This window comes from Artibeus jamaicensis, unplaced genomic scaffold (genome assembly GCF_021234435.1).
Source record: "Artibeus jamaicensis isolate MK-2021 breed Jamaican fruit bat unplaced genomic scaffold, CSHL_Jam_final contig_1015, whole genome shotgun sequence".
NCBI classification, from domain to species: domain Eukaryota; kingdom Metazoa; phylum Chordata; class Mammalia; order Chiroptera; family Phyllostomidae; genus Artibeus; species Artibeus jamaicensis.
Window position 1 is genome coordinate 15,377,225 of NW_026521194.1, and position 15,160 is coordinate 15,392,384.

The 15,160-nt window shown below is 40.2% G+C and overlaps 1 protein-coding gene across 3 annotated transcripts in view; it reads right to left on the reverse strand.

Moving 5' to 3' along the window:
- UNC80 (unc-80 homolog, NALCN channel complex subunit) overlaps positions 1 to 15,160 on the reverse strand; it is a 180,608-nt gene that overhangs the window by 32,597 nt on the left and 132,851 nt on the right. For all 3 annotated transcript variants that reach the window (XM_037166055.2, XM_037166053.2, XM_037166054.2), the window contains 10 exons: positions 14,094 to 14,183; positions 13,259 to 13,360; positions 11,240 to 11,420; positions 9,912 to 10,180; positions 8,383 to 8,517; positions 6,733 to 6,871; positions 6,020 to 6,116; positions 3,753 to 3,923; positions 1,853 to 1,945; positions 239 to 274 (listed from right to left, as the gene is read on the reverse strand). In XM_037166055.2, the coding sequence (XP_037021950.2) occupies positions 239 to 274; positions 1,853 to 1,945; positions 3,753 to 3,923; positions 6,020 to 6,116; positions 6,733 to 6,871; positions 8,383 to 8,517; positions 9,912 to 10,180; positions 11,240 to 11,420; positions 13,259 to 13,360; positions 14,094 to 14,183 (1,313 nt within the window). The remainder of the gene's footprint in view (positions 1 to 238; positions 275 to 1,852; positions 1,946 to 3,752; positions 3,924 to 6,019; positions 6,117 to 6,732; positions 6,872 to 8,382; positions 8,518 to 9,911; positions 10,181 to 11,239; positions 11,421 to 13,258; positions 13,361 to 14,093; positions 14,184 to 15,160) is intronic.

A 15,160-nucleotide genomic window follows, 5' to 3' on the forward strand; every position in this document is an offset into this window, starting at 1 on the left:
ATGAATCAGGGCCAGACCTAAGAAAAGCCCATCTGAAGGATAAGGGAAGTTTATCATCCTAGAGAGGAGATCACCATCCCAAATTGTAGTTGCTTTGCATTAGACAGTGCCTGAGGATTTACCTGGAAATAGTATACATGCATTAAATAAATGAAATCTGACAGAACTATAACCCAGCTCAAAGGCAATCATCAAAAGATGTCAGAATTAGTACGTCATTAGGGTTGCCTCTCTGTACCTGATGAAGTGCAGTTTGGCGCCTGGTTCCTGGTACCTGAGAGTCAGAAAAACAGTCTGTGTTACTATCAGATCAACGACAGAGGGCCTGTGGTGGTGCTTCTGAAGGACTTTTCTTCTGAGAAGCCCTTGAAGCTGTGCATTTTGATAAACTCACAAATACACACATGCAATTCCCAAAATATAAAATCTTTATCTTTTATTTGGCTGCCACATAGGCTGCAATTATAGTTGCTTTTAACGCTGTTTCATTGCCATTAAATTTGTAGAAGAACAGAAACTATAAAAACACATACAAAGTCATGAAATGGAGCTGATAAGGGAATTCTTAAAAACTTTCAAAGTTAAATGAATCTAAGTTATAGTTTTAATACCATGTGCTTTGGTTTAGGCGATCAGAGGAAGAAATATGATTGACTTCCTTTCAGTTGTGGAGCTAGATTGCTTTGTGGCTGATTGACATTAGGACTTTAGAAACCTTCTCTTTTTATGTATCTTCATGAAGTAGTTGAACCTAGTCCCTAAATGTCATTAAAGTATAATAATTTTTTCTCAATATAAGAAATTGAGGCATGAGTTCATATCACGTCAGGTGACTTATAGTGGGGTTTGGAATTTGTTTTATTTTTTAAGATTGTATTTATTTATTTTTAGAGAGAGGGGAAGGGAAGGAGAAAGAGGAGAGAAATATCAATGTGTGGTTGCCTCTTGAGCGCCCCCTACTGGGGAACTGGCCCACAACCCAGGCATGTACCCTGACTGGGAATCAAACTGGTGACCTTTTGGTTCACAGCCCATGCTCACTCCACTGAGCTAGAGCACCCAGGGCAGAATTTGTCTTGTTTTTAATATAAATATATGTGATAAGCAGAAAATTAACTTTACATAATTAATGATACACACTTAAAAATGTGCTTCAGAAAAACTGGAAAATTCCTTTCTCCTTAAGAGCTCTCTGCTAACTATTCCACACTAAGAAAAAAGAACTTTCTCACTAACTGACTTTGGGTTTGCCCTGTTTTAACTTTTCCTCGGAGGGAGACGCTAACTAAACTTTTGTGTGCTCTTGTGTGTTAGACTATTTAGAGATCAACACAGAGAGAATGAAGCAGGTAAAGTACAGGCAATGTCTGAGTTACGCTAAAACAGGAAAGGAGATTAAGTCATCTACCCTGAAAGCACCACTGAAGGACCTAAGTCAGGTTGGATGAAATATCTGTGCAAATCTGTCCAGATGAAAGGAAGACAACTCTGAATAACTGCCCTGGGAATGAGGAACCACCTCCTGATTATTATTGTTTTATTTGCCTGTTTCTTGGAAGCAAACAAAACAACACTGGAATAGCTCAAAGACCACCCAGGAGGCAGAGAATATCTTGCATGTTCATGCAAATAAACTGATATAAATGCCAATTCATGAAGGTGGCTTGGACTGCTGTTTGACAATTTCAAAGGAAGCCTCGGTATTTTCTTGAACTCTAAGCACCCATCTTCTTTATTCTCTTGGACATTTTCACACTTTCTATCGACTGTTTTCAGGATTCCTTTCACGCCCGACGGTGGAGATTCAGGCTGTGAAATTGAGAGACCATAGAAGAATACGGCCGTGATTTACCTGGTGTTCACCCCAGACGACATGGTGTGATTGGCTGTGGTGGTCCCTTTATGACCTTGGTCACACCTGCTCATTTGTGGGGCTGTCATGGGCCTGCAACAATGACAGCAATCACCACAAGACAACAACAGCAGGACTGGAAACATTTATGAAATTCTCAAGTTATTGAAGCTCACATATGATTTAAGTTAGAGTCTCAAAAAGATAGGCTACTGAGCTTCGGGCTTCTTGGTCACACTCTTACTCTTTGTTCTGAGATGCACTTTAAAGGGGACATTCATTCCCAAGGGGTCTATAAGCTCACCATGGTTTAAGTTCCTCCACTTGTCTCTGAGTGACAAACTATGGCACTACAAACTGGACATTATGAAATTAGACTTCTGAGCCTATGTTAATTGAGAGTTAAGAGCACCTTTTTCAATTCTACAGGTATCGGGAAGTTATCCATTCCAAATAATAAGCAAAAGCTAAAAGCATACATACACATACCATTTTGGCCACCAACACCATAAACAACCACTCTGTATTTTTTTGTGAGAAACTACTAAAGAATAAAAGAATCTTTCTAAGCAAAGTCATACGCAAGACTACTCAGGGAAGTAAATTAGTATCTATTATAAGTCAGTAATTTAGACATTTACAAACAGATTGGAATCATTTAGTTTTATACCTGCAGGGTTGACTTTAAGTATTATATTAGGTAAACTTTGCTTCTCTGTCAACAACTGAGACATGGAAGGGCTGATGCGGCTCTTCAGAATAACTGCTTGAACTATCACATCAGCAGTGGAAGTTCACCCAAGGCTTTTGAGCTACATTCTGTTTGCCTAGGTTGCCAGTGTAGCTCCTGATGAGAAACTAAACATATATTGACTTAATGAATCACGACCTCACTCCCTCTCCCACTGGCTGGTGCATGTGGAAAAAGGCCTCCCAGGACTGAAGGATTAGTTCTGTCATCAACAGAGCATGATAGGGCTGGGAAGTTGTACCTTTTGGTGGGGGTAAATCACAGAAAGAATTTTAGGCTGAGGATGTGGCCAAATGGAATGGAGGGGCAAAGACACCAACCCCCAGAAGAAGGCTTCCCCACCGTCACTCCAGGGAGGAATAGTTTCTTGGATCTGACTTTATATGGGAAAAGAGAAGGAAAGCCAATGATTTGCAGAGTGTCCTACATCCAACTTCCCCATTCCTCTCACTCAGTCTTTTGTCTCTGCCCTGGCCCCTTCACCCCTAAATTTGGTCTCTCAATGCCTTCTGCTTCTGCACCCAAAAATCTTGTGATAGGACTAACTTCTTGGAACTTCAGTTGGGGCTAAATTCTGATGACAATTTACCTTTCCGGTCCCGAATTACTCAGCCCTCTTTCTCAGCACTAATGAGTTTTATCCCAGAGGGAATTTATTAATTATGGCATTAGAATACAATTTTGTAAATTGTTTATTATGTAGTTCTTGAAATTACAATAAAAGCCTTGTTATAAACAGTAAAATACTAAAAGAATACCTAGTTGGAACTGCAGACATTTTCATCAAATGAGAGCCAATAAAAATGTTGATCACACTTTCACATTCACTAAATTAGCCCTTTTACAAGAGATTTGTTTAGCACTAGGTTAAAACTGCCACAGATGCTCAGTAAATTACATGCAAATGTGTGTTTAGCAATCATGGAATAATAATAATAATAATAATAGTAGTAGTAGCAGCAGTAGTACTTAGCACTATTTATCCTAACAACTTAGGAAATTTTTGCACTTTTAAGCCATAAAGGACTGAGTTTCGGCAGATATCTGTAAATAAAGTCTTTAGAAATGTTTAGCCATCACACCTTTTCTCCATCTTTTTGGTAGATACACTTGGTTTAAGGCTGTGGGTGTTCCCGCCAATCTGATTACCTGGTGAGGACCTCCACACTGTAAAGCAGGGCCTGCAGCGATGTCGCCAGAGCAGCCGTGGCGGCGATCTCCTCTCGGGCAGCGGGAACAGTCTCCACTTGTGACGTCTGCCTCTTCAGCTTCTGCAGGTAACACGGGACTAAAGCTTCCAAGACCATCAGCATCTGGAGACTATGGCAACAGAAAGGAAACCAAGTCACTTTTTACAGTCTACTTTCGTTGGCTGTGTCATATTGAAGAGCTTGGAGAAATGAAAAGACAAACACTGAAATCTGACTTGGGAAAACGGGCAGAAATTATAATCAAAACCCAGAACACAAAAGCTCAAAATGACAACCTCTGACTGGTAAAGTGTTATATAGACCAAAATAAAATAAGTCTGCCCACCCCCCCAGAATAAATAATGAGTTATTTTTTTATTATACATTTTACATGGAAGGAAAATAGTCTCAATGAAAACAACTTTAATAGAGTAAAATTTTAAAAAGTGAAAGTTGAAAATGACTTATTTGTAACTTACAATGACTAATGAAGAAATTAGCTTTAAAAATAATTCCTTAACAATTTACGACTAGGATGAAGATGTTTATATTTATAAAGTTAGAGTCAAAATGTTCTAGGTGTCAAAATATCCACTGGGATTAAATAGTACAGTTGCAATAGTGGGGTCAACATTATTCTACACTAATTGATGACCACAAGTAGGAGGAATATGAGAGATGGGAGAAGATGGAATATGAGAGAATAAGAAATTGATGATAAAGAGACTGTGACTAGACAGAGAAAATTAAGACTTTGAAATCTTTAAGACCCAAGCAATTTTTGCATCCCAAGTAGGTTAAAGTATTTGACTTTCAGATCAGTTTATTCTTCTATACAGTGTTCCTTAAATCAGCTGCTTTAATAGATGTTTCAGGACAGGTTCGATCATGAGGTTGCAACTGGACTGGTTTGCATGGACAGGTGCTAGTTCTTCAGCCTCCTTCCCCATGAGCGGCCCTGGTCATACTCCCTTTCACTTCAGGCGGAGTCAGAGTCACTGCTCACCCCGGGAACATGAGGAGGTTGAACTAATGATCTGAGGAGGTGGATTAATGGAGGCGACTCTGGGCTAGGTCAGAGCCAGCATCTTGATATTGGGATGATAGACAGAATTTATACTCATGGGGTTTGTGACAGGGGTTTGTTGTCTTAGTTCTTCGAACTTACATGAGAAAGATGGGACCCAACCTGGGCCTCACGGTCTTTACAGAGGAGCAACACCCTGAAATAGTTTATCGGCTTATGTTTTCCCCAAAAGTAAGAGAACACAGAGGCAAAAGTTGTATGAGGTTTATGGCTAATCCTCAATTCTTTCTCAAACTACCTGGCCACAAAGGGCTGTCAAGGAAGGAATTACACATAACAGAAATAGGAACATTGCAACAGCTGGTCGTTGTTTGATTTATTCATTTCATAAATGTTCATTGTTATTTTTTCCATGGAATAAAGCACCATGTTGGACACTGGAAGGTATATACAGACATACCAGGAATATGGTAGCATAGAATTTAGTGCCTCATGTACAGGTTAGGTATTATATAAAAAGATCAAGATAGATTGGGAAATAGAGAGGGAAGGATTGCCTAACATTGATATAATTGGAGAGCCCAAAGGGTTTATTGAACCAGAACTACAGAACATTTTAAAGGAATGCAGTTCCAGGGTTTTTAAGGAGCTATACTACATATAAGGAGGCTATCTGTGGTTCATTCATCTCTGCCTTTAAGATCAATTTTAATAGAGAGATAAAATTGGTGTTCAACTTGTAGCTCAGTGTAAAACTCAGAGCAGTCAACATCCTGGAATTGGTAGGGCACTCTATGTGGGTCTATTAAATTCCTCACATTTAGCAAATTCACAGACAAGCTTTATATCCTTGCTCTTCATGTGACAGTTTAATTGCTTTCCAAAAAGAGTTTCCTTAAATAAATTAAATGTCTGTTCAAAAAGTTTATTTGCTATTAATTTGTATTACCTGTAAAGATATTCTCTGAAGAAGACTAAACATCTTAGCTGCTACACAAATTCTAAATTAGGGGATTTCAAATGAGTGCAAGGTACTATATTTTCCAGAACCTCAGCTATGGCACATTTCCCAAGTTTAGTTTTGGAAAACTTAGTTGCTGGAATGTTACAGGCTGATAATAGCAAACACAACCATTGTATTCCTTCAATTTATTTTCTTTCCTTTGTTTACTTATCACAGAATAAAGGGTTGCAGTTACCTTCTGAACGATTCAGGAGCATAGGCCACCACCGTAACACAGAGCTTAATGGCCTCGCTGATAGAGAATGTCAGGTCTTCATTCCCGTAGCAGAAATCTGAAGGGATGGGAGGTGAAAGCATGCAATCAGAGTGGATTCTGCCAGTAATAAAGGACGTATCACTTCTAACATTTTCCAGTTAGATTTTGTAGCCATTTCTTCATTAGACTTTATTATTAAACTGTGAACACTATTACTTTCTCTATTTAAAGAGACAGAAAATTATTTTCTTTAACTCTTAAGTAGTAAGATGAAAAATAAAAGTTATCTTAGGGGGAGTAGTTTCTTAAAATCTCACCTCCTAGCAGATAGCATTTGGATAGCTCAAAGTCATGCATGACTTTTAATAATCCATGATAATGAAAGACCACTTTGGTGGGTTATTCACTTAGAATTGCCCAAGAAAACCCAATTTTTGAAAACTGTACTACTAGAATAGTTGTTTACTAAGCAACATTTTAACACAATTTTCATAGCGGAGACTTCCTTACTCTTTAGGATTTACAAGAAATTGAAGAAAAACAGGAGATAGGAAAATGTACTCATTACATACACACACTGCTGTTCCATTTATTTCTGCTGTTTTTGTTTAGTTCAACACATTGAACAGGTAATTATTTTTTTAAGAACAATTACAAAGAGAATAAAAAGTCAAGGCAAACTTTGCTCCTACCTAAAGACTTCAGGGGCTTTTCGGCTTTGACCAGCTCTAGGATGTCTAATATGTCCGTGGTCTCCCCCTCCAGCGACTGCAGCAAGTCGAACAGGCACTGGGCTGACACGCCTTTGCTGGGCCCACTGTTGGCGGCATCCTGTGTGAAGAGAGCAGTTTCAGTGTATTGATTCCCATGTGAGCACTAACATGGTGTGGTCAGGAGCACGACTCTCACAGACACTGCCACCATTAGTAATGACAACATTGATCTGGTATCCGGCTTACATAAACCTGTACCCAGCCGTGCTGCTGTGTGGTTTTGGAGTGGCACGTCTGACTTTTATGGGGTCTATTAAATGCTCATCTGGTACAAAAGCGGTATTTGTAGAAACTCATAAAAATGTAGCAATATGCCCGCTGCCAGAAAACTTCTTGCCAGCGGCTCCTTTGGTCTGCAATTACAGGATTCAGCTTTTGCAAAGGCAAATTTTATAATGGGTTCGCTGAATACTGTAGTTTGAATATGTTTAGAGTAACAGATGCTTTATTCCAACAGCTCTGGGAATTTTATAAATCTTATGTGATAGCGAATCTCCAAAATAGGGATTCTTAACATTTCAAATCTATTTAAAGGGTTTTCATTCATTCATTAAAATAACATTTCCCTACTAAATTCCTATTCTCTGTTAGAAACCATTCTGTGTACTGAGGTTATAGCAAAACAAGAACAAAAATCATATAAACAACTAAAAGTAAACAATAAACAAAGGTGTTGCTGTAATGGAGCTTAACTTCTATTGCAGGATGGGGTAGAGATACATACTAGTAAAACACATCCATGTATGGCATGAGATATGCTACCAATACTTGGAAGAAAAAGAAAAAGAGAATGGGTATGTGTTAGAGAATGACAGAAAGAAAAGAGAATCAGGAACTCTGCTTTCAATCATTTTCTATTCTCTTTCCTTTCATTAACTGAGCGTAAAAAACCCAAGCGTTGGTCTATTTACATTCTAGGGGCTGAGATGAGGGTTGAAATGATTTTCTTGTTGAAAGAGAAAGGATTTACAGCATTCGCATCCCATTGGCTGAAGGAAGGTACCTGAGAGACTGATTATGCAGATGGGCAATGGCCAAGCCATATGTAAAAAACAGAACTCTGATCCACAACCTGCAGTAACCTGCCCAGAAAACCAACCTAAACCCATTGTCTATAGAAACCAGCCCAGGAAGCCAGCCTGCAGTATGTCACCCTTGTTGGAACTCAGAGTATCAGCTTTAGTGGAAAGCAAATGTTAATCCCTGTCCCCCCAGGGCCCCCAAATAGCCAGGATTTAATTAATAACGGACAACTTTCTTAATCCTAGTTCCTGTTTCCAGTTTAGGACTAATCACAGGAAGCCAAGATGTACCCCCAACGAATCACATGGGATTCCTGCTTCTTGTCAGCCCACTTAGACCTTCCCGGGACATCAGCCTCCAATCAGGGCATACCCAAAGCCTTCCCTTTTCTCCTTATAAAGTTTTCTCACTCCTCTGTCTGCTTTTGAGTCTCTGCCAGAACCCAAGTGGTGGTGGCTGATGCCCCTGCTGTAGTAAGCAGTGAATAAAGAGCCCCTGCTTTCCTCCTGTGCTTGGTCTTTGTTTATTTCCACAGAGTGTACTCACAGGGAACTCCAGCAGAGGGGCCACGCTAGCAAACAGCTGGAGCACAAAGGGCTTCCGGTGGAGAACGTAGAACTGGTGGCAGGCAAATTCGATGGCTTGACGCAACTGGGGGTTGCTTTCATAGTCAGAGTACACCTGTGGAAAGGTGCCACATATTCAGAAAGTGCCTCACGGCTGTGGAAAGCATGGAGCAAAGTGGGTACTCTCATTAACGGGTTGAGGGGAGGCAAAATGGTATAAGCTTTCTTCAAAGAAATTTGGTCATGTACATAAAAATTGAAAAAAAATATTAATATACTTTCCCCCCAGGAAATTTGTGACTAGGAATTTATCTCAAGAAAAGAATTGGGCAAATGTACAATAACACATATACAAGAATCCCTGCTGCAAGGTTGCTTATAATAGTGAACAATTCGAAACAACTTGAATTACTCATAAATTTGGGCTGGTTAAGTGAATTATGGCACACGCACATAACACAGTACTATGCAGTTATTTTTTAGAATGACATAGTGCTAAATGTCGCTCTATGAAAAAAATACCCTTGGTGTTCTTAGTCTTACATGAAAGAAGTGGGTAACACACTTGGATATATGGTATGCTTCAACTTTTGGTTTTTACAAAAGGCAGGACAGAGTGCCGGGATTTTCAAGCAGCATAAACAAGAGCCTTGTAGGAGGAAGGACTGTGAGTGAGGTTTATTTTCTTCTTTCAACTTTTCTGTATCTTCTGAGTTTCATAATGAGCACACTGTTTTTACTAGTCAGTAAAGTGTTATAAAAATAGAGAAAATTCCAACTATTTAAAAATAGGACAGAGAGCCCTGGTAATATAGTAAAAGTAAATTTCTTGCCCCCATAGGTTGAGTGAACTCCACTTTGCACAAGCATGTAATACTTTCATAACTTCTATTGAAAACTTCCATAAAATAAAGAACTAGGGCACACCCCTAGGCCTTATTCAGTACCCCTAAATGTGGCCAGATACTCATTAGCCATGAGTAAAAAGAAATTGTTCCTGCTAAATTCACCTCCTTCAATCCCCACATACTAAATCCAATGGAAATGAAAATCTCTATTTAGATAGAAGTCAGATATTCTTCTGGAGAAGTTATCAGCTAAACACTGGCCATATCTTGGAAAAATGGTTCTCAAACAGTCTAAGGCATCAGAACCACCTGGAGGTGTTGTTAAAACACAGATTACTGGGCCCGGACTCCAGAGGTTCTGATTCAGTAGGTCTGGGAACAGGGCCCAGGAACATGCATCTCTAACAGATTCCCAGGTGGTGCTGGTCCTAATGGTACTGAGACCATGCTTTGAGAATCACTGGCCTAGAAGAAATGGAAAAGCATATTCCAGGTCTGGGGCATCTTGCAAATTTTTAGAGGGATTTCATTTGGTGCTTTCTGCGGTCTCAAAAAAAGACAACTCTGTCATTCATTCAAAAATTTCAGTCTTGGTCTTGCAGACCTGCTAGATGAGCGGTACTCAGGTTAGTATTCTGGTTAGGAGAAGAGAGCCTGGCACCTGCAGCATCGTGGGCAGAATCCACTGGTAGCCGCTGAGGGAGAAGAGGTGGTTGAAGTGCACAGCACTGTTGATGACGGTAGCCGCGTACTGCCTAAGCAGGGCACTGTCTTCGGGGTGGAGGATCAGAGCTCCGTTAAACACGTTGAGGAAAAGCATGATTTCATCTCCCCAGGGAAACTCGCTCGGCATGCCCAGGAACATCTCCTCCAGGAGCTGGATCCACAAGCTTTTCTGAAGAGTGTCAAGGCCAAACAGTTCCTTCCCAGCTGTGAGAACATGAAACAGTAGAAACAGAATTAGCCTCTCACCGATCCTGTAAGCGTGAGAGGGCAATCCCACCCCAGGGTGCTGCTGTTTTCCATCTGTTCCACCTCTGGGGTGTGACGATCTATTGCTGAAACACAATACTGCTGGCGTGAGTTCTCAAAGGGCTTTCAGCACTACCTCTCCCATTCAACTGTGGGTGGACAGAGGAGAAGCTGTGGCTTTGAGGAAAATTATTTCAGAGAGAAATGGCAGGGTTGGAACTGTTGCTCATTCTTTTAAGTCCTGGTCAGACTAGGGCTCTTTCCACTGCTGCTCTGCAACTTGTGGATGAAGTCACTGAGCACAGGTTGTACTCATTTAAGTAAATGGTCCCTAGTAACTGAGGAACAGAGAGGTTTCACAGTGTATCTCTTTCTCTTTCTGTCTCTCTCTCTTTCTCAGTTCAGGTGTAATTTCGATAGAGTAAAAGGCACAGATCTCACGTAGAGCTGAATGAGTTTGCACAAAAAGACACACCCATGTACTCACCATCAAATCAATAGATAAGACTATTTCATCATCTCGGAAAGTCCCCTTATTCTCCTTACCAGCAAATCCATTCCCCAGAACCAGAGGCAACCACTGTCCTGATCTCTGTCACTATAAAGTCACTATAAAATAGTCTTGCCTCCTCTTGAGCTTCCTATAAACACCAATTCTTTACCTTAGGCAACCTAACAACATCATATAGCTTCCTTCAGCTGCTTATAATCTGCTGGAGCAGTGGTCTCAAAGTTTGGTCCCCCAGAACAGCAACATCCTTATTACCTGGAAACTTATTAGAAATGCAAGTTCCTGGGCTCCCTTACAGAGCCACTGAATCAGAGACTTGGGGGTGGAGGGAGGGGCCCAGCAACCTGTGTTTAATCAAGTCCTCCATGTGATCATGATGCACACACAGGGCAGAGAACGACTAGCTTACAGAACTGTCTGCTGATGAAGATGCTCCCTGGCCAAGGGGATGAAAGGGCATCCCTCTCAAAACAAGGGCATGAGAGGAAGTGCTTTGGTCTCGATACCTTGAGGATCACTGAAGAGTGAAAACTCAGCATCAATAGCACTTCGAGGGAACGAGGGCAGTCGGAGGAGGTCTTCCTGGAGCATGGAGACGTGAGACTGTTTGTGGGCTGTGGGGATCTTCTGGGTCAGGGAGATGAGAAACAAAACCCGCCCTACTTCCTCCAGCTTCCGCGTGAACACCTAGCAGCAAACAAAAGCAGGAGCAGAGGAAACATGGAATTAGCAACCCTGAAATGACTTAGAGTGAAGAAATTGAAGTAAAATCTTTAATGGCAAACTGGGCTGATAAAATCAAGCTAGGGTGGAGGAAATGAGGGAGAAAAATTTTTTTCTTTACCACACAGAAAGAGCAAGCAATACTAAAATGCACCATTTCCTGCATCTATCTGCTCTACAGAAGAAAGTGTTTCTAACAGAGTTTGCAGGCTGGAGGGACACAACGCAAGCATTGTCAAAAATAGTTCAGTCAAATAGAGGCCATTTGTCTGGTTATCACAATATGAAAGACCCTTGCCAACAGGCGCCAGACAGTCCATTCCAATTGCTTCTACATTTCCACTGATGCCTTAAGCTGTTTCCTCTTGGTTCTGGGTTTGCCTCTTTAACAGCAGCCAAAATGGGATCCAGGAAAAATCTATGCTGGGACAAAAGCTGATGGGACTCTAGGTTAGGACTCCTTTGGCCCTGAATTTAGATGGCATAAATGTAGGCCTCTTAGTGCCTACACTTACTTGTTTTTCTGTTGCTGATCAGTGGACAGGGGAGATGATCATAAGCAGTGAGCCGCAGTTGAGGAAGCTTCAGAGCCAGAAACACAGGGTCTGTGTATTACTACCTCCCTGAGGAACTTGGAAAGACATCTTAAGGTCCAACTTGGACTGCACACAGAGTCAGATCTCCATTTTATGCTATTCTTTTAAAACATGTTCTTAACATGGTTAAAAAAATACACTAATGAAGTGCCTATATGCATGATGGCATTAGTTATTTTGCTGCCAAAATCATGGGCTGGGATAATTTGGGGAGAATTGTTTTAGAAATGCTTCAATATAAAATCTTAACAGTTTCGTCCAACATCTCACACCTTGTAACGCATTCAGTACTTTTTTTGTTTTAAGTGTAATTTAGGTAGTTAATAGTAACTACATTTTTTTGAGTAATCTAATTCTATGCCATTCTTACTCATCTCATAAAGGTATTTTGGATAGTTTAATGCCAAATTAGCATTCTTGCCACGTGCAGAAAAACTGATATCACAAAGCATCCTGAAATTCTTATTTAGATATTTTATTTTAAATGAATGTAAATCAATTACAAATTCACATAGATAAAAGTGAAACAATGTAATAAATAGGTCGTATTAAACTGCACAATTAGAACTATATACTACATTTATATTTTGCATGTAACTTGGTGAACCTCCTTAAGCTCAAAGTCTGATTTGCGATGATACAGGTGAATATTATTCTGCTCTCTAGCCTTAAATCTAAGTGCAGCTGCATGATTACATCTCTCCTGTTGGAACAAAAGTTAGTACAATAACATGCCCAAGGTCAGATCCCTGGTCAGCGGCAGAACTGGGCCTCAGTCCAAATCTCTGCACCTCAGTTCAATGCCTTTCTCAGACATACTGCACTGAGCCTTTGATTTACTTCTTTTCCAGCTAGTCTCCTGAACAACCTTCACATAGCTTGATGATGTGCACTTCCAATCCTGTTTCACAAAAATATGGAATGAAAATCTTGCTTGGCATCAGTAGGTTAATAAATGAGAAGATTGTTTACACCCAATGAGTCATCATAGCATTACTCCAGGTGAGTTCTTTCATACTTTTACATTGTAATTCAATTAATAAAACTTAAAACTATTTTTGGAGATCTATTGATCAAGGGCACAGCTATCCATTCTCTCTAGAAAGAATCAAACAAGCAGAGAATCTCGGGATTGGCAACACATTTACACATCATTCACCTCAACGACATGACAAAACTACAGGCAGAACTGAGGGGGTCAGGTACCTGCTTCTGAATGAGCTCCTGTCCTTTCTCTGGCTGCATATGCACGAGGTTCAGCTGCGGAGACACTGACCTCCGGAAAGGGTAAATATCCCGGACGTAGGTCTGCGAGGGGGTTACACAAAGACAAAAAGAGAGTTCAGATGATTACACTTTTATTCTCATTTCCTCCTTAGGTCAGACAAACAAGTTATCTGTTTTCTGATGGTTTTGATTCTTACTACTTTACATTTCCCAACTCTACAAAAGCCCAAGGAAGGTAAACACCCTCCTCGGGAAATCTTCAAATCAGCCAGGCTGAGTACTCTTTCCCAGCACCGGGGTGCTGTCAGGAGCAAAGCAGCCAAAGGCAACTGACCACCTGACATTCTGGAAGAAGGTCACTGTGAAGTAATGACAGTGGTCACGAGGTCCTCTTTTGCTCATCAGATTGGGTCACTCCAATCATGCTTAACATCATAAAGAGGGGAATCAGAAAAACATTAAAAATCCAAATAGACACATGAAGTTATTATACGGGCAACTTAGTGTTTCCGCTTAGACTTAATAATAATGAGTTGCTAAGTGCTTTACTCGGCTTATCTTCTTTAATTATCACAACAGTCTTGCAGCAGATATTATTAGCATCACCTTCATTTTTCAGACAAGGCCCCTGAAGGATACGAAGGTAAAGCAGCTAGTCCACAGCTACACAGACAGTAAGGCTGTGTGAGCTAAGTGGCCATACTCCTAACCTCTAAACAAAGATGCCCCCCCAAGTGGACGCTGCCCTCAAAAAAGGACTGACAAGCTTTTGGCACAACCCAGTGTGAGTTGCAGCATTACTACACAGTCTCACCTTATTGTAGTGGATAAGGTTCCATCGCTTATCCATGAGAAAATAATTTGTGGACTGGGATTCTGGGATATTAAAAAACTCCAAACACTCCTAGAACAATAACAATACATTTTAATAAGTATCTAGTGACAACATATTATGTGCCAGATAATAAATTAAAAATACAAATATTATAAAAACAAGGTAACTTTTCCTAAGGATTTTATATATATGTGACTGTTTGTATATACATCTTATATACTTCTTATATATTACATGTGCATATGTATATGTGTGTATGTGCTTGTACATATATACGTATGTGTGTATACCTATGCATGTATATAAGCACACATACATATGGGTACACACTGGATTTGGATATGTAGTTATCTTCCAAAGATGATTAATAAACTAGTAATGTGATTTAAACTATCTACTTTCATAGTGCTAAAAGATGTACCATTGTAATTCAGGCTGAGTGAGGAACCGTGGAAGCATAGACTCAATATTGGGAAGAAAGCCAGTAACAACTTGAAGAATACAAATACAATGCACTGAGCACTCATCGTAGACTACATTCCAAGTTCAGTGCTTTCCAGGTAAATTACTTATACAACATGTACTAGAACCCCAGTACTGTGCAAAAGAAACTGAGAGAAGAGAGGTTTAGGTCATAGTGCTTGTGGTGGAGCCTGAGTTTGAACTCAAGTCTACCTGCCTTCATGTTCTCCTACCTTTTGACATAGAGCAGAAAGAGGAGGGATTGTTGAATTTTGCTTCTTTGGGCCTCAGAAATTCTCTGGAGATGTCTGAGTGAGGCCTAAAGGAGGCTTAACAACCATTTCCACTGAAATAAAATGTACCAGTTTGGCAAAACTAAACTTTTCAGAGGCCTTTCCAGGTCTAACCTGGAGCTGTGTTTCAGGAAATTAGATCACCAAAATTCTGAACTTCACATAAATAATCCCCAGTGATTCTAGTGGGAATCATGGCACTAATTTACTTATTGTTTTACCTTAAAAACCTTGTGGTCGGTCACACAGCTATGGACTGCATTTCTTTTGAGGGGAATATCTGGCATAATA